Genomic DNA, 19,140 nt, shown 5'->3' on the forward strand with positions numbered 1-19,140 from the left:
ATGTTTTAAACTCACATCTGTCTCCTCCTCTCTTGAGATTATTATTCAAATATACTCTATCCTTTTCTTGCCAAGTCAAGCACCTATTAAAAACTAAATAAAAATGGCCTTAAGCTACGTACACACTGGAAGTGATTCATAGTGACCCATAGAAATAGAATGACATTTGGCGACTTGAAGCAAATAAAGACAACTTAACTCTTGCTGAGTTGAAGTGGGCGGGACACAAGATAAACTGTTCCCAACTTCCAGGCAAGTGACTGAAGAATACCCTTGACTGACATATGACCTGGTAGTAAACTATAGAGAGTAACTTAGACAACCGGAACCTGGAATGTCTAAAAGCGATGAGCCACCAGCTTGAAAGTGATGTGCGACGAGCGAATCATTTCCAGTGTGGACACAGCTTTAACCCAAACTCATTTTTCACAAGTCATCCCTTCCCTCCATATCACCATTCCTACCTGTTCCCCACCATTAGTCCAGGACAGGTTAATGTATTAACTGAGGTCTCTCTCGCTCTGTCTTGCTGACCAGTGTGATTCTGAGCCCTATCTGGACTGTGTTGAGGAGCTCTACTATACAGCAAGATCTAATCTGGTAGTACACCTTTAGTCTCTCTTTGTTTCAGCCTCTCCATCTCTCCAGCTGTTGGCCCATTTATTTTCAGTCTGTCAATTTTTAACGTCATGCTTTATTTAAAATATAATTTAATTTTTTCTCTCCATCTTGCTCATTCTTAAACTCTGAAGGATGAGTCCTTGTCCTACTTTTGTCCTTTTTCAGAGCTCTGAATCTCTCGGCTGCTCGATGTCCAACCTGTATATTTGTTATTTCACATTGTTGATCCATCTCTTCTAGTCCACCCGTCTGTTACTGCCCATCTTTATCTTCTGTTTCCAGCTTCAGCTTTTGCCTCACGAGCTGGTGTTGTAGTTGTCATAGTGATTAGAGTCGTTAGTGCTATTGTTGTTGTTGTTGTTCTTATATATGCATAAAACACACAGATTGGCACACAGAGGTATAAACACAGGGAGGGACACTACAGTGGAGAGGCATGTTACTCAGCAAATGTCTAGTTGAGATGTATTGAAGAATTGTGACAGAAGGGTAGCTTTCAGGGGGGAAAAGCATATTTTGGAGAAAGTTGGCTAACTTTTCTAGTATTTTCTCCTTTTAAAATCAGATTTAACTGGACTTCTGTACATGCAGTTTTTATGTGTCAGTAACCACTGAATTAAAAGTTTGTTCTAAAGTGCTTCAAAATGACTGCCAAGATACCTGCCAAGTCGTAAGACTTACTTCAAGAAAGGCTTTAATATAGAGGAAGATATATCAGGTTCAGCAGTGGAGCTGCAGCTCTAAAGGCTGGTAGTGGTGCAGTGCCTTGCTCAAGGACATCTAAAGGAGATTTAAAATATATAAAAGGCATGTCTGCTCAAATTTATTAGCACATACACTTTTAATGTGTGTTCTATGGTACTCAATATTTCTTTTCCATATTTCTGATGTTTCCACAGAATGCGCTTCTCTCATTTGTAAAGTGTTGCTTATGTTTTTCTAACCTCTTGTAGTTAACCAGAGTAGCGAGGCCTTGTTTTTTGCTTTGTTTTTTGTCTGTTAGTATGCGTGTTTCTTTGTAGTTTCTTTGTAGCATTGGTGTTTTGTGTCTGCTCATCTGGAGTGCGCATTTCCTCTTGCATGCTTTTTGCTTTCAGGCGTAACATTCAAAAATATTTCTCTGACAAGATGCTGCATTCACATTGTGGTTTTTATGTCACCGATATCCAACCAGAATTTCATTAGTTGATTTAAATTCAGGACCGTTGTCATAGTGCTGAATTTATTGTCAGCCTGCAGAATCATAAAATCTGCACAGCTGATTCTTTATTAGCCCGCACACTCTCAAATGTGCTTTATGACAACATAACACTTTTCTTACCAAAGTTATCTAAAACATTGGTTCCCAATCCACGGTTTGCGAGTCACTTAGGCGTCCACCAATGTATCTGATAACTGCTCCAAAGAGTTACTGGTGTACTTTACTGTACTACAGATACTTTGTATTAGGGGTGTCACTAGGGCTGTTCGATATAACGATATATATCGGATGACGATATAAAAACGTCTATCATTTCATTTTACGTTATCGTTTGTTTCGTGGTGTTGCAAAATAAACTGTTTACGGCAATATTTTTTCATCCTTTTGACGGTCACTGTAGTGGCTATATTCATTTCTTCTTTCTCTCTTTCTCTTATATTTAATATAACCACACTACGGACGGACAAGCGCCTGTTTTTATGCGTTGTGGTTAGCAACAACGACGGTAACACCATCTCGTGTCCGCTTGTTTATGTTCCATATAAACCTTTCACAATAAAGCTCAAGATCCTGTTGAGACTTTTCAAAATAAACTGAATCACGTGAAAGAGTATGCAGAGTATTTATGGATGAGAAGCAAAAAAGAGGCGTCAGGTGCTAAAAAAAATAAACCTTAGACTCAAACGTTAGAACAGGCTTTTCCCCGCAGCACGCCGTGTAATAAATACTCACAAAGAAAACGGCGGCCGTTAAACTTATGTCTAAAAATGTGTAGTTTCATGCATCGGTTAAAACACTCGACTCCAGCTACATGACGCGCAGCTGGAAACACTTCCCGCAAAACGAGCTGCACGAGATTCACAGAATTTACAGAAAATGTTACATTTTTGTGATTTATATCGTTATCGTGACGATAGATGTCTTATATCGGGATATGAGATTTTGGTCATATCGCACAGCCCTAGGTGTCACTAAAAATGTGTATTGATTGTTTGATTGATTTAGAAAACAAATATGTTAGTAATGACATATAATAATATTAGAAATACGTTTGTAGTTGCTCTTTGTGCATGCTTCTGTAAAGTTATGGCTTCAGACTCTGTCATACATTTGTGTTTTTTGTCATTTTACCCAAGAAGTCAACACAAAAGAGCAAAGCTTTAGATAAACTTGACCAATAGAAGTACTGCTGTCTAGATATTGCAGAGAGACTTATTTCTATCTTGTTACTGTGACTATTTTGACAAAGATAATGAATTGAGAAAATCCAATTTTAACATTATATGCCTCCTTTAGAGGTGTTGAATGCATTTGGAAGATAAAACCTTTTCGTTTAGTCATGTTTCCAAATACAAAAATACTGTAACTGCAGTCAACAGTAGTAACAGAATGTTCAATCGAAAGGACAAGGAGCACATCACAACCACCGCACTACAATATTTTACATTAGTGAAACCTATTTAATGATAGTTAATAAAAATGATTAACGTATCTACTGTCCTGTATTTCTTGGATTGGATTTTAGTGGAGTTTGGGTTTCTGGGTTAATTCATAGCTGGTAACTTCAGTAACCGACAGCATGTTACATTTTCTGTCTTTCCCTCAACTGTTTTGTGAAATAGTGCATGTTTTCACCTGTTTGTGACCTAAAAGGAACTTGTTTCATCTAGAAAATAAGTCATTGACTCAACAACAAGTCAGTGCATGAGACCATAATGCAAAATTTTAGGGTTTCACAAGCCCAAACGACAGGGAACCACTTTTTGGAAACAACTTCTGTGTTCTATCTGTGAAGCCAGTACTAGCAAAAATTAGCAGGATGAGTAGGATGATAATGTTTCTTTTCATCATTGTTTAATGATGACATTGAAATTAGTTACTTGGTGTGCACCTAATTATTGGTCCTTTTCCTAAATGTGTCAAATGCCAGACTTGTTTTGTGGCTAACGCCCGATGATTAATATATGTAGTATTGGACCACAATGTGAGTTCAGCAAGTGTCAGCTCTGTATAACTATAAATACCCATATGCTCACCATATACATCTGTGAATGTCTGTGGTTATGAATTATACTTCAGGTGAAAGAGCTTCTTATTGTGGGTATGATTTCCAGCAGGCTGCTGTAACGGTCACCACAGCTGCTACAGTGGCAGCGTCTGCAGTCATTTGGCAACTGAAAAGGGCTTCAGTGATGGCCACAACTTTAAACGTGGTTTACTGCCTCAGTTGGCCAAGATCTACAGCACCTGTTAATATATGTATAAATGAACTATTTATGAAGGGTTATGTCACAGTTGTAATCTAATTTGTCTTGTAGGATTTGCAGCTGGAATACGGTCAAGATTCATCGCGTTTTTTGGGAGGAAACAAGTAAGTCTGGCTTGTTTATTTTCTGTTTTTAAACATTTACCTCCCCCTGGATTCTCTTCTTTCATTTCATTGTCAGTTGCAGCTATCCTTCATTTTATTTTATTTTATTTTTTAAATTTTTAATGTCTAGATTGAGCGAGGATGTAGACAATAAGAAGACTTGGAATGTGAAGAGATTTTCTGTTGTGCATTTCAAAGTCTGTGCCAACTTTATGACACTGTCTGTATGCAGCTTTCTGCTCACAAGCATGCATTGTAAGCAGAAAGCTGAGGTTCAGATAAGCACAGCAGAATGTCCTCTAGACTGGGAAGGACTAAGATTTTATTCTCGATACACAAAATCAAAACCTGGGTACTTTTGTCTTTCTTTTTATTCTGTCATTTGTGCTTTTCCGACTTGTCAAACAGGAGTCTTCTCAAATCGGTGGAGGAGGAGCTGCAGCAGAGGTGAGTTTACTCCACTTTGGCGTCCACGTTCAGTGTCTTGGATCTGCTGGTGCTCTAACCACGCCTACCCATGAGCCAATCATTGTTTAACGGCAGGACTAATGAGGCCAATCACATGCAACTAATGCTATAGTAATTACTTCAGGCTGTCTCACTGCTCTCGGCGTTTTGGATTCTGCTGGGTTTTATTTCCTCTCAGGCTTGCTTCTTGCTTTGTTCTCATTAGGAAATGGCTGCGCTTCATAGAAGCTTCCTGCAGAGCATGGCTCTCACACACACTTGCACGCACACACCAACAAACATGTGCAGTCACACATATGGACATAGAGTTTTAGCCACTGGGTTTCATTTTCTATGGAGAAATTCCTCTTCACTGCTCAAAAGATAATGATTGCTATTTATGTGCTTTGCTACTTTTGGTGAGTAAGTCTGATATGAAAAATGTGTTTCACTGAACTCTAGATTAGCTTGTACATTATTAGGCATCAGGTACAAAGTTGTCTTAAATATTTCCCTTAGATGTTAAACAGCAAATCTTAATAGCAGGTCTGCTGGATGGTTGCTTTGCTGCAGGAACATGTTAGCATTATTGTCTCTAGGCTAAAACATCTAAGGCTACAAAATGTTGTGGCTTTACTTGGAACTTAACACGTCCAGGTTTTCTGTCTTTTTGGCTCCTTTATTGATCAAAGGGTTACTTAACATCTTTGAGGTTTTTACATGTATAGTCACGTTAAATAAATATGAAAAATAACCTTATCAGATGTTTTAAATTGATGAACAGCAACACGTGATGTATGATGTGTCATTATTTATTTAACAAAAACTAAGACGAAACCAGAGGAAGTGCGTGAAACACTAAGTAAACCGCATCTGGAGCCACCTTTACCACCAATAACTTGAAGCAGTTGTTTTCTGTATGACTTCATCAGTGTCTCACATCATTGTGGCCATTGTTAAGTTCATATTATTATCTTAAGGTTCTACCACAGCTTTTCAGTCAGGATTGGACTTTCACTAGGTCATTGCAACACCTTGATTTTGTTTTTTAGTCATGCTTCTGTGCTTGGGATCACTGTCCTGTTTTTTTTTTACCTAATTGTGGCCAAGCTTTACCATATTTGATTCTACAATCCTTTGGCATACCAATGAGTTCATGGTTGGCTCAATGACTGCAAAATGCCCGGGTCCTCTGGCTGCAAAATAAGCCCAGGTCATCATTGGGCATGGAAGTTTTTATGCGTTACGTTGAAGTCATGTGTTTCTTTTTTTTTGTTTTTATCTCTTCAAATGTAGAACTGTGCATTATGGCCAGACATCTACACTTTGGTCCCACCTGTCCAAAGAAAATTGGTTGGAATGTCTTGTGGTTTGTTCAGATGCAAATTTGCAAACCTAAGCTGTACTGCCATGTTTTTGTTTTGGAGGGTTTTTTTGCCAGGAGAAAGAAGAGGTTTTCTCCTGGTAACATTTTCAAACAAGCAACACTTGAGCAGTCTTTTCCTGATTGTAGTGTTATGAACTTTTGATGTTTAACATGCAGGCTGAGTGCTGTAGAACCTGAGGTGAAGCTCTTGGGGTTTCTTGCAGTTTCTCCGAGCCTTGCATGATCTGAGCTTTGGGTGAACCTGCATCCACTCCTGGGACGATTAGCAAGCTTTTAAACGTTTACTTTTTTGAAGGTGCTCATGCTTGCTTATCATCATATATTCAAGTGCATTTAATTAGTAGCACCTGGTATCTACACTCTTTTAATTGTTGTGGAAGCAGTAACGGCGTACTTAGTCCTTCACATACTGCTTTGGTATTTTGTATTAAAATTATGACATGGTTTAATATGTTATGTGTTGTTGTTCATCAGAGGTTATATTTACCCATTTTTAAGACATGCTAAGGGCCAAATTATTTTTATTATCTCCTGATATGTAAAACATTAGGATAGAGAGAGTTTCAAACAAAGGCCGGGTTTCTCTGTCCTTGGGATAATGAAAGGACTTTTACCAGTATTTGAGAATTTGATATAATATAATATATAATATGATTTAAAAGGTTACGCTTACTGTTGACGTGTGTAGATCTATAAGGACTTAATGGTTCAAACTGGACCGCTGGGTTTGAAAGTGTCTGGTTGTGGAAGTAATTAGTCCTCAGACCGTTTCTCTTGGTTGTTCAGATGAGTCATTTTGCTGATTTTTGTGGATCGCAGTAAAAATTGGGTCATGCTTTTATTTGAACCTATTCAGTCCTTTCAGATCTGCACAGGGTCAGGAGTTCAGAAGTAGTTTGTGAACCAAGCTTCACTCAGCTTTCCCTCCCCTTCCCCCTTCTTCCTCTGTCCTCTTCTGCCTCTGCCTTCTGTTGTCATCCCCTATCTCCTTTGCTTGCTCCCTTTCTCCCCTGATCACTCCTCCTTATGCCCCCTCTCCCACTCCTCCTTTGCCCTTTCTTTCCCCGCCCCCCCTTCCTGTCTTCACCTCCTCTCCCAGGGGCCATGTGGCACACTTAGGGGATGATGAGGATGAGGATGATGATGGTGCAGATGATGATGAAACTCACACTCAGTAAGTTCCCTCTCAGTCTTAGAACTGGAAGCCTCTCCAAATTCTTCTTTTCCCATCTTTCCCTCACTTGTTTCAGAGGAAAGACTGAGAAGGAAGACAAGGAGTTAAGGCTTCCTACCTTTGCCAGTTTCATCCACACATCTTTATGGAGCACACCCCACCATCACGCCACATACGCCACCTGTTTGTGTGTGTGTGCCTGCTGCCTGTGTGTTGTCCACGCTTTCTTAAAGCTACTAACAGTAACCCTAACCCTAAATGTTCACCAAGAGGCTATTGATATTTCCTCATATATTCTTTCAGTAGTAGAAATGTAATAAATGGAGAAGTGTAGGTGTCACGCAAACAACACAGCATTAAAATACACTTTATAGCTAAAGATTTGACATGATCTATATGGATCGTTGAGCCTGAGTTCAGTTTCATTCTTTAGATAACTGATGCTCATGACCTTGTCCTCTTGTGTGCCGTTGTCTTGTTTTGTTCTTCACTGGCTTCGCCATCTGTGTTCCTTCTTGCTCTGTGTGTGTATGAGTGTGTGTGAGATCACACTGCCTTCTGTCTTATCTTGCCTCTATAAAACTGGAGATCTGGCATCCAGCCTCTCCCCTCAGTGTAAAAGCCAAATGTCTGCGGCAGGCCAGAGTCTTTTTCCCCCCCCCTTTTTTCTAGACAGATATTTTCCACCACCGTCAGAGAGGCCTTTTGTGCTTTATATTATAGGATTTTCCCTTCAAGTCATATCCACAACACACAGTGCTGTGATTGCACAAATGAAAATAACCTGAATTCCTAAAGTGGCTGCAACCTGTTGTGCTGTAGCAGTTTCTAGCTTTTGTAGTTTTCTCTCAAGGTTTTTTTTTAAGGTGTTTAAGAGCGATAAAAAACAAAATCTTCTAGCCAAACAAAAAAGGAAATTTCCTCCAGACAAAGGAACAAAAATATTTAGTCCCTCAGACTCTATGTAAACAATATAGAGAAAGTGTAGCCGAGGGGTGGGCAACTCCAGGCCTTGAGTGCCGGTGCCCGGCAGGTTTTAGATGTGTCCTTCATCCAACGCAGCTGATTCAAATGGCTAAAGTTCCTCCTCAACATGTCATGAAGAACTCCAGAGGCCTGGGAATGAACTAATCATTTGATTCAGGTGTGCTGACCCAGGGTGATATCTAAAACCTGCAGGACACTGGCACTCGAGGCCTGGAGTTGCCTACCCCTGGTGTAGCCGATGCAGAAACGACTTGAACCTGCACTCTGCTGGGACTGTTCTGGTTCCAAAAAGGGCTTCCAGTTTTATACAAATCTATGGAAAAATAACACTTTTGACTCCTTTGCTTTGAGACGTTAGACATTAATTAAACTGGAGACTTGATGAAGCGTTATTAAGTTTTATTGATTAAGTATGATGTTAATTCATTAGCATTTTAGTGTGAGAAAGGATGATAAACTTGGGTGTGCTTGTCATTGACAAGTCTGTAGCCAGTGAGCGTACAGTATCCGTTGGTTTCTCAGTCTCCAGTTTAGTTTGAGAACACAAACTGTTGCTGATCACGAAAACACTCAGCTTAAGCCTTCACATCCAGACTTGACGACCAACGGATGGTCCCCAAATCAACTTAGTTACTGAGTAAAAGTTAAAGTTAGGAGCATTTGGATTACATAGACACTAAATTTTGAAAATCTTTAGTGTAGGTATCAAAAATTCGAATAGATTTTATTTCTTTTCAAGCATCTTAAAATAATTTCAGTTGCAAATAAATTCCCTTTTGCACATCCAGCATTTTAAAGTTTTAAAGTTATGATTTCAGCTTTGTTGGTGTTTTTTGGTTAAAAAAAAAAAGTATCCATAACTCGAAATTTTGACTTATTAACTTGATATTTCAAGAAAAGTAGCACTGCCAAGCAGTAATCTACGTGAATGACATCATTTCCTTGTTACCCGGAAGCTGAAGCCCTCAGCTACAAATGCTACAGCTAAGCTACCAGTAAGTAAGTCATGAATGCACAAATTGCTGAGTATTTTCAACGTGGCTTCACAAATGATGAAATCCTTGTGCTGTTAGCTGAATCACATGGCGTTACTATCAGCAAACGTACTCTCAAAAGCACCAGTTTGTTGCGATACGGTTTTGACTGCGCATTCCTCTGCGCCATATCCTTCCAGGTACAAGAAAATGACATCATTCATGTAGATTACTGATTGGTAGAGCTAACTCGAAATTTACTCAAGTTACTTTTCTCAGAATTTCGAGTTGATAAGGGAAAATAACTCGAAATTTAGAGTTGTGGATACTTTTTTATTTTTTTTTTAGTGGTGGAAACGGGCTTCCATATTTTGGTCATAATCTGATTGCATAGTCCTTATCACCAGCCTTGTGTTTAGCATCAGTGCATTCTAAGAGAGCTGCTTTCTTCCGGCTTTCTTTAGAGATAATAATAATAATAATAATAATGGATACTTTATTGATCCCCATGGGGAAATTACTTGTTTTTCTCTGCATTTGACCCATTCACTCAGTGAAGCAGTGGGCAGCCCACTAAGCAGGCGCCCGGGGAGCAGTGTGTAGGGACGGTACCTTGCTCAGGGGTACCTCAGGGTAGCCGTTAAGTGGATTCGAACCGCCGACCTTCCGATCATGGGGCGACCACTTTACCTACTGAGCTATCCCTATCCCTGAGATGCTTTTATGCGTACTGCACCCATGCGTGGCTTACCACCTTAAGTGAATGTGTAAACTATGTCAGTCACAGATTAGTTTTGTACTGATAAAGTTTACACTTTAAGCTTCTTTAAGGGGGGAAGTCGGAAGGCATAATTGCAATTACTCTTCTATTTCTTTTCCTTAAAAAAAAAAGATTTTAAGAGGTGCTTTAAATGAGAGCAAGACACAAACTCTAATTTATTTACACTAAACATAAATTTTAATTTTAAAAGTAATACTTTTACTAAAATATTATTAAGTTTGTCAGTATCAGCGCTATCCATTCAGAGGCTTTGCACACGCTGACCCTTCTTTGTTTTACTGTTGTCTAAAGTTCTTGTCTTACTTTATATTTCGTGGTTAACCTTTAATGACCTTTCTATTATATCAGTTTGTGTGTAAGTGGCATTGGGCTGTGGTTAAACCTGTTATTTGAGCCTTTGATTTCACATTCAGTGAGCCTGCAAAATATTACATCTCATCTGATCTGGGTTCACAAATGTGTCAGCATATTTTTTCGATTATTTTTAAAACAAATCCGACAATTTTATTTTCTATTTCCAATAAAATGGTTGGGTTTGGGGGGTTTTTTTTTGTTTTTTTTTAGGAAAAACTCTGGATTGTAATTATGCGTTGAATGTAATAACTTAGCTTATAAATGGCTTAAAAATGGCAAGTCAAACCATAGCTTCAGTGCTAACATTCTAACATATATTTATTGTTTCCCATATATTTCCTGGTTGTAAAAAACGGCAGCTGTCTTGAGTATCTTGTCACAGATTTTTCCCTCTTATTCTTCAGTAAATCAAGCACCATCATGAGGCCAAGGGTCCCACCCCCACTTCCTCCTAAGGTAGGAAAAACTGTGTCTGTAGTTAGCAGAATTTTTGAAGTAGTAGCAATTTTAGTGCTCAGAATATGTAATAAGTAACTGATTTCTTATACAATCTTTTTCTTCTTCTTCTTCTTCTTAAGCCCAAATCCATCTCCTCACCCCATAATCAGACGGATCAAAAACACGACGACAGCCACTCACACAGTGAAGATGACGGTGGAGGGGGAGGGACCATCAAGCGCTGCCCAGTGCCAGAGACGCCGAGCCCCGCCAAGCCCGCCTCCTATGTCCCCCCGCGTCCCCCGCCTCCGAAGCTGCCGCCCCACCGCCGCAGTAGCCTAGGTAACGAGAGCCCGAAGCTCAAAGACATCGAAAACTCTGCCACAGAGGATGATGGGAGCTTTAGGCATTTCTGGGAGTGGCTCCACACGCCTCACACAGAGGAGGAGCTGGAGGAGGCATGGGAGGTTCTCAAGGAGGTGAAAGAGGAGCAGGAAAAACAGGAGGAAAAGAAAGAGAGTAAGAGCAGCTGATTTGGTAGCTGGGTAGTGTCCGCAGACCCTGTCGTCCCCTGCGATTGGTTGTGTGGTCTTCCATTAGTCTTTCCTTGTAGTCTGATTTATTTGTTCCATGATTCCATTAACAGTAATGCTTTTTTTAAAGTTTTTATTTGCTTTGTTTCTTCCGTTCATCAGCTCACGCTCAACATGATTGTTTGTCTCTAAAGTCATTTTTGTGAAGACTGATTGGTTCATCCAATCCAGTGATCCAAACAATCAAATGCTGCTAAACCACTCCCCCTCGCTTCTTAGGACAAAGGAAGAGGAGAAAACATAGTCCTGGCTGACTGGTCCAGTTTTGATTCTTTTAACAAAAAATTATTCTGTGCATTGTCAGCTCTCACTTTCTAAAAGCGGCCTATTAGGGTCAGTGGAGGTTAAAGGTTTTCATGAAAATGAGCTGTTGTGTTGTTAGATTTTCACGTGAGGCATGGATCCCAAAAGCTCAAATATAACTTATTTATTTTTTTACATTTTAAGTTTCCAATTTTAATCTCAAAGTAGTTTCTTAACTCTCAGAATATTAAGCCCTTCATTGTCCTCCAATTATTCTTCCCCCCCCCCCTTTTTTGGCCTTTAGTGGCCCTAATATGTCGTTGTAGACATTCTGACAATGAAGTGTTTTTTAGTTAAATTTGCTGTTTCATGTTTCTTTATACGAGTTTACAGATGCCAAATTATAACTGAACTTATTAAACAGTAACAGAAATGCCAAATTTTATAAAAGTTTGTAATCCCGTTTTATACTTTAGGCAAGTGACTAAATCCCCATTCTAGTGTGCCTTTTAAATGTTTGCATTGTTGTTGAGCATTTCGGGTATCTCAGTCATGCTCTGATTTTTTTTTTATTATTGTGTTATATAGTGTTACTCTGACTTGGAAGTGGATAAGTTGAGCAATTAAAATTTGCTGCCACCTATGACCTAATCTCAGGACAGGGATATGCTTCTTTGGATATTATTTTTGCCTTTTTGATTTTGCACAGAGAATGTAGATCCTGCATATTTTTAAGTTTATTTCTCTAGTTTTTTGATTGCGCTTTGGAAGCTTTTACAGTAAAGTGTTACATTTAATAAGCAGTATATGGTAGATATATTAACCATGGTGTTTTGGAAATAATAACAGTTCAGTAGATTGAAAGCATAGTGTAGAATTGCACAGTCATGCTGGAATGGTCGTGCTGTAGGCACGCTCAGGTGAAAGTTGAACTGTCTTTGACGATATGGTTATGGCTCTAATCACGACAGGAAGCAACATTCGTGCGTAGCTCAAATGGTTTTGCCGTTAACTACCTGTCATTCGCTGGTTACTCGCTGGGGTAGTAAAGGAGAGAAACTGATCAATAATTGACTGCAGTTTGTGGTGCATTCACACTCCCCCTCGATCATGACCATATTTGATCCTCTGTTTTCTTCCTGCTGGCCTGCTCCTTCCCTCCTCCCCCCCCTCTCTGCTCCCAATAGCTTGTTTTTGTTTACTCTTTAATATTAACACTCCTTGCTGTCTTTAGTCTTATAAATTAAATTGTTCTCATTAAATCAAGTGTTTTTGTAGATGCGTCATGTTTATTTTGGCTTTCTTTGTTTTCAAAGCTTCACATGCGCACACACAGTCTCTCTGTCTCTTACCCGCTCTCTCTGTTTCCTGTGTCACTCAAACACAGTAAGTTGTGTCTGTTGTGTCTGTTGTTGTTGTTGTAGGTAATGGGCTGAACTCTCCCCACAATGGCGAGAGGGCCAGCCCAGCAGAGAGGCAGTCCACCATGCCACCTAGTGTCCCCATACGGAAGGACAAGAAGGATGTTCCGGTAAGCATGCAGGAGTGGCTCAAGGACCCACAGAGGTCTTGAGGGAGGATGCAGAGTGCTGCCATTGTTAAAATTATTAATAATCGGCATAACACTGTGTGGAGAAGAAAGGCCAAGTCAGGTGAAATGTATTGGGTAGTGTTCTTGTCAGTGCAAAGCCAGTGAAGGATCCTGACCTTTGTTGCTGTTGCAGCTCTTGCTGATCATCACTGTTTTTTAAAGAAGAAGTGGAATTTGGGCATCTCCCAAGTCAATAATGGATTATAAATCAGGGGAAAAATAAATTCCATAATGTTCAACCCTTGAGAAAGTTTAGAGGAGTGCTGTATGAGAAGTTATGCACCTAGATAGCTTCATCTACATACTTGTCAAACTGAAACACCAGATGGGTGTACTTCAAACTATGACTAATAGCTTAGTGAGCTAATTCAGCTACAATTCTTTTATTTAAAGCATGTTTTAAGTGCACTATAGACTATCTGCTGGGAGAATACATTTTATATATACAGGTTGTTATGCTCATATATATCACCCAGTCATTTTATTATTGATGTTTTTAATGTGTGTTTGTGTTTATCACTTCCTTAGAAGCCAATCAGTAATGGTCTCCCCCCAACACCCAAAGTCCATGTAAGTATGGGTCTTTTTTGCTTTGTTTGTTTGTTTTTAAGAGAAAATAATGTAGTTGAGTTAATTGGATTAGTGTTGTAAAGACTTCTTGGCATTGCGGATCTTTTTGTTCCTATACAAAAGTTTTTTTATGTGCAAAATATTAAATGAAATGAATTTACTCATTTGGAAAAAAATGGAAAACGAATCCATAAGCAAGTTAAAATATTACTTTTTAGTGTGGAGTGTCTCACTAAAGGCATTTAGATCACAAGGTCTCCGAATCCTTTAAATTAAAAAAAAATAATCTTGAACTTCTTTCTTTTTCTCCCGTTTCCAGATGGGTGCGTGTTTCTCCAAGGTGTTCAACGGCTGTCCCCTCAAGATCCACTGTGCCACTTCGTGGATCAACCCTGACACCAGAGGTAACCAACAGCAAAACACTATCAAAGTTTATTTTACAGGTGTTGTTTTCACTTTTCACTAAGCACGGATCAAATGCTCTTTTGTGCGTTTCAGACCAGTATTTGATATTCGGAGCAGAAGAGGGAATCTACACATTAAACCTCAATGAGCTACATGAGACAACAATGGAACAGGTGAGACTAGAAATCGGTAATTTAACATAATGCTATATACTTTCTGAAAACAGGGTATATTAGTTGTAATGTTATACATGTGAGATAGTCCAGTCTTTGAATCAGACTGTTTTAAATGTTCTGGCACTCTGAGATGCTCAGATTACTTTGTGTCCACCTGCAGCTCTTCCCTCGGCGGTGTACCTGGTTATATGTCATGAACAACTGTCTTCTTTCCATATCTGGTGAGTTGTCGAACATCATTATGATAGAAGTGTGTGGCACTTGACTGCCCTTATTACTTTCACCCATTTGTCTCTGAAATTGTTCTTAAATTGGATCATCGGCGCATGATTTTTGATACAATGTGTTTTATTTCTTCAAATATGCTTTTGTAGCTTGTATCGTAGGTCACTACTATTATTTCCTTTTAACTGTTTCTTCTATATCCTGTTTCATTGCAGGAAAAGCCTCTCAGCTGTACTCCCATAGTCTAAGCGGTATGTTTGAACAGGCCAGACAGTTACAGAAGTTACCAGTAGCCATTCCCACGCACAAGCTGCCTGATAAGATAATTCCCAGGTAACTCTACAACTAGAAAATCTAAGCTGTGAAATATTTATAGCCTCTGTTTCCTTGTAGTTTTTTCCCCCCTACATAAATTAAATGTCACTCCTGCTTATTTTAACTAATTTAAATATGTTTTCAATAAAACCAGAAGTTTGTGCCAGTTCAGCTCTATATTTGGATCATATTTCTTTATTATAGGAAGTTTGCTGTGTCCAATAAGATTCCAGAGACTAAAGGGTGCCAAAAGTGCTGCGTAGGTGAGTTTCTGTAAATGCTGATTTTATATTTTCTTTTGTCGAACACCTGTTTTTGTTTTTTAATTATGTTCTGTGACTAACTTTATTTAACTGTATCAAATTCGGACTCGTTGCATGAAACTACCTCGTGTTATCTTGTACTGTCCTGTGTGGTGTTTGTGCAGAACAAAAAATAGCACTGAATTATAATTTTTGTGCAAAGAGGAAAAATTCAAATGGATTCATGGTCGTTGTTGTTTTTGTGCAGTTCGTAACCCATACACAGGTCATAAGTACCTGTGTGGAGCCTTCCAGTCAAGTGTCATGCTGTTGGAGTGGGTGGAGTCAATGCAGAAGTTCATGCTCATCAAGGTCAGTTTTGAATCTCCCCAAAAATCAAGATAATGTTCATTTAATTTAAGCTCCTTTCCTAAGCACGTTTTATTACACAGTTACAAGAAAGAAAATAAGTATTTGCACACGCAAGAAATTTTTCCACAATGCTAGCAGTTTTTGTTTTCAAGATCAAAAGTTTGAAAAGACCAAGCACAGTGTTAATTTTGCTTGGCCACGAGTTCTGCAGTCCTGGCAGATCAGCTGATATTGGTGCCAGTCAGTCAGCAAATGGCTCAGCTGATTCCAGTCAAATGATTTTATGATTATATCGAAATACAACACATAGCTTTCTAAACTTTTTTTCCTTTTCTATGTAACAGACTATTGACTTCCCACTACCCTGTCCGTTGGAGGTCTTTGAAATGTTGGTGGTCCCCGAACAGACCTACCCTCTCATCTGTGTCGCAGTCAGTAAAGGAACTGAACTCAGCCAGGTGGTCCGATTTGGCACAGTCAATCCCAACTCTACCTCCTCCTGGTTCACAGAAGCAGGTGAGAACACCGCCCGGCTCTGTCAAGTTAAACCAATAACAGTTTTCTTTGGTGGGAACAGCACGAGAGCCAAAGTAATCCTCTGCCTTTTTCTCCTCCTCTGCAGAAACCCCACAGACATGTGTGATCCATGTCACTCAGCTAGAGAGAGACACGATCCTAGTCTGCCTCGACAGTGAGTCGCTAATAGATTTTAACTCATCTTACCCATTTATGATCTTTTCAGGTTCAGATTTAGAAGGTATTAACACTTATTTTATTAGTTTTACCAAACTGTTTCCTCTGTCTTTTTTTGTTTTTCCTACTACAGGGTGTATAAAGATAGTGAATCTCCAGGGTCGGTTGAAATCCAGCAGAAAGTTGTCAGCCGAGCTCACCTTCAACTTCCAGATTGAAAACATCGGTAAACAAAAACAGAAAGACTACATGGCACGGATATCTTCTAGTGGGTTACTGTTGATCTATAAACAAACCTTAATCCGTATTGTTTTTCCTTGGGGTTTTTTTCTTTCCTTTTTTTTATCCAGTTTGCCTCCAAGACAGTGTATTGGCGTTTTGGAGACATGGCATGCAGGGACGGAGTTTCAAGACTAATGAGGTGAGATTCATACTGAGCACATTTAAGAGTAAAACACGCCCTTCAGGTGGCCTCTGTGCGCTGTAATAATGTTTAGTCCGCAGCATCAGGGTGTCTTATTTAATCTTACTTTATTAGGATTTTGGGCCTTACTGTGGGTGCTCAATATAGCCTCAAAAAAATCACATCACAGTAATTCAAGGGATAACAGGGTGTATCAGTTTCCATTTCTACCCAATATTTATGTGGCCTTATGGATAGTATCATAATTACACATTCTTACATGGTTGCAAACCAGGATTAAATGCACATACAGTCTGTCAAAACGCTTCACTCTGACTATCTGTCTGTTAAGCAATGATGCATCAACCGTGCTTCCAGGTCCAAACTCTGCTACTGTGTTCACTGAGGCTGTCGCCACTTTAAACTGTTGCAGTGTTTTGTCTCTTGTTTTATTTTGCACAAGTCTCTAAGAATAATCAGTGGTCATTGTCGGTCTCTGTGGGTTTTTATTAGCACTATTCATGTGCAAAATGTCTTTAAAATCACTTTTTAAAATCTTAATCCTTTATATTAAATCATTAGTGAGTATTTGGCAAAAGTCTGATGAGACATCTGAGTCAGATCATCAGTGTTTTACGGCATCATTTAGCACCTCTTCTGCTTTCTTTCATCAGATCACTCAGGAGATCTCAGACAGCACACGCATCTTCAGACTACTGGGATCAGACAGGTGAGAAACACTTACCTGCCAGCATTTCCTTACAGTTTCATACCTGTCTCACACACACATGGACACACATTTAGGTCTCTGTTAACACTCTCTTTAATGTCTCACCACTAAAGACATGATGACTGTAGAGAGCAAGAGGCTGAGGAAAAAGGCCTCAAACTTCCCAGGTACACTCACGGGTCACTGGCCACAGACGGCCCAAAACTTCTGCCGCTTTCTATCAGAACTTTCAAATCCTGCTTGATGCCAGATGATGGTGATCAGGAAAATTCAGAGAGAGAAAATATGGGAATTTTTTTTGATTAAATGATGAGAGAAGAGACACCAAAATTATATCTGGTCTGATTCCTTCCTGCTTAAACTGTCAGATGCCATAAGTTCTTTCAGTTTAATGCTGGGGTTGTAGACCCTCGACAAAGCACCAAAACAGACATACTTGTGTAGAGGCTGGATCATCTTGGTGTCTGTTTTCTCATTACTGAGGCTGAGTATCTTCAAGTTGTGATGTGTGATTCTTTGGGTTGCTCTGAAAGAGTACTAACAGCTTTCTCACAGTTTTCCTCCGGGTTAGGAGAGTACTCTTAGCTTCAGAGTAAGTCATGTTTCTCTACTGCCTTTTTCCAAATAACAGGGTTTTTACAAGCTTGGACCATATCCCGTTTATTTTTTGTTTTGTTTTGTTTTAACACGCTAAAAAACCAGCTGGGCTGTTCTTTCGTCTGGGAAAGGGTGAATTGTTTTGCTACCTTGACTTGAAACTAAACTAGATGTTGTGTGTGTATGTTTTATCTCCGTGTGTGTTTTGTGTTGCAGGGTGGTGGTGCTGGAAAGCAGGCCTACGGACAACCCTACAGCCCACAGCAACCTCTACATCCTGGCAGGCCATGAAAACAGCTACTGAGACATGCACACTAACATACGTGCACATAAAACACGCTCTGTAGACATCCCATCATTAGTACAGGAAAGGGAGCAAGCGACACACTCATCCCAACTCCACTTTTATCCCACCCAGCCTTCATCTTCTCCCCTGGCCCGACTAGCAGTGTGTCTGGGAGATGTTCATCAGTGCACATGCGGAATCCCAGTTGCAGCGTTTTATAAAGAGCTGCAGTGTTATGTGTATCAGTGAAGTGTGCGTGTGGCGTTAGAGCAGTGGGTTGTAGACCCGTTTCTGACAGTGTCAGGGTTTTAAAACTCTTGGCCCGAGGCCGCTTTAGATCGGGATAGCCAGCTGAATATCTGGCCCCTACCCTGGATACATCACCCTGGGAACAATGTCTAGCACGGAAATTTGACTCCAACACTACTTCTACTACTACTACTTCTACATATGCTACTAACACTACTGCTACTGCTACTGCTGTTTGCGCTAAAGCTTCACAGAAGGGCCATCTTGCACAGAAAGCCTACCCTTCTTCTTCATTGCTCCTCCTTCCTTTTTTCCTTACTTGTCCCTTTTTTTAAAAAACGACACCTTTATTTATTTTTGGCATGACATGCTTTTAACAACCAGGATGAATTTCCTTTTTTATTTGTTGTCTTTTTAAAAAATAAAAAAGAGAAAACCAACTAAAAAGCTTTGCCACTTTCCCTAGCATCAAATTCCAATACTCGTCACCACACAAGTGCTTAATTGACCTCTATTTAATTGTTGTAAATATAAGTGTAGTATTATTTTTGACAGAGACGAACACTAAAAGGGTTGTGTAGATAGGTGTGCGTATAGTTGGTCTGTACAACTGTGGAGACGAAATGCGAGACAAATAGACACGTTGCGACAGCAAATTCACTCCCTAGTTCCTTGATCATGTGACCCCTGCAGTCTCACAGACGAACATCTTTAG

The 19,140-nt window shown here is 39.6% G+C and overlaps 1 protein-coding gene across 8 annotated transcripts in view; it reads left to right on the top strand.

Annotated features, from left to right (window-relative positions):
• LOC113034675 (mitogen-activated protein kinase kinase kinase kinase 3) overlaps positions 1-18,872 on the top strand; it is a 42,997-nt gene extending 24,125 nt beyond the window's left edge. The window contains exons 15-35 of one of the 8 annotated variants that reach the window (XM_026189491.2): positions 538-600; positions 4,141-4,193; positions 4,602-4,640; positions 7,127-7,201; positions 10,702-10,753; positions 10,876-11,254; positions 12,996-13,102; positions 13,691-13,732; positions 14,052-14,136; positions 14,231-14,310; positions 14,474-14,534; positions 14,754-14,871; positions 15,058-15,116; positions 15,364-15,467; positions 15,812-15,983; positions 16,090-16,158; positions 16,294-16,386; positions 16,511-16,581; positions 17,238-17,293; positions 17,407-17,460; positions 18,107-18,872. In XM_026189491.2, coding sequence (XP_026045276.2) covers positions 538-600; positions 4,141-4,193; positions 4,602-4,640; positions 7,127-7,201; positions 10,702-10,753; positions 10,876-11,254; positions 12,996-13,102; positions 13,691-13,732; positions 14,052-14,136; positions 14,231-14,310; positions 14,474-14,534; positions 14,754-14,871; positions 15,058-15,116; positions 15,364-15,467; positions 15,812-15,983; positions 16,090-16,158; positions 16,294-16,386; positions 16,511-16,581; positions 17,238-17,293; positions 17,407-17,460; positions 18,107-18,194 — 1,920 coding nt within the window. In that variant the 3' untranslated portion in view covers positions 18,195-18,872. The remainder of the gene's footprint in view (positions 1-537; positions 601-4,140; positions 4,194-4,601; positions 4,641-7,126; positions 7,202-10,701; positions 10,754-10,875; positions 11,255-12,995; positions 13,103-13,690; positions 13,733-14,051; positions 14,137-14,230; positions 14,311-14,473; positions 14,535-14,753; positions 14,872-15,057; positions 15,117-15,363; positions 15,468-15,811; positions 15,984-16,089; positions 16,159-16,293; positions 16,387-16,510; positions 16,582-17,237; positions 17,294-17,406; positions 17,461-18,106) is intronic. The other 7 variants (XM_026189495.2, XM_026189492.2, XM_026189496.2 and 4 more) reach the window with 7 other exon arrangements.
• Positions 18,873-19,140: the final 268 nt, after the last annotated feature.

The sequence above is a fragment of the Astatotilapia calliptera genome, chromosome 13 (assembly GCF_964374335.1).
Source record: "Astatotilapia calliptera chromosome 13, fAstCal68.1, whole genome shotgun sequence".
Classification (NCBI taxonomy): Eukaryota; Metazoa; Chordata; class Actinopteri; order Cichliformes; family Cichlidae; genus Astatotilapia; species Astatotilapia calliptera.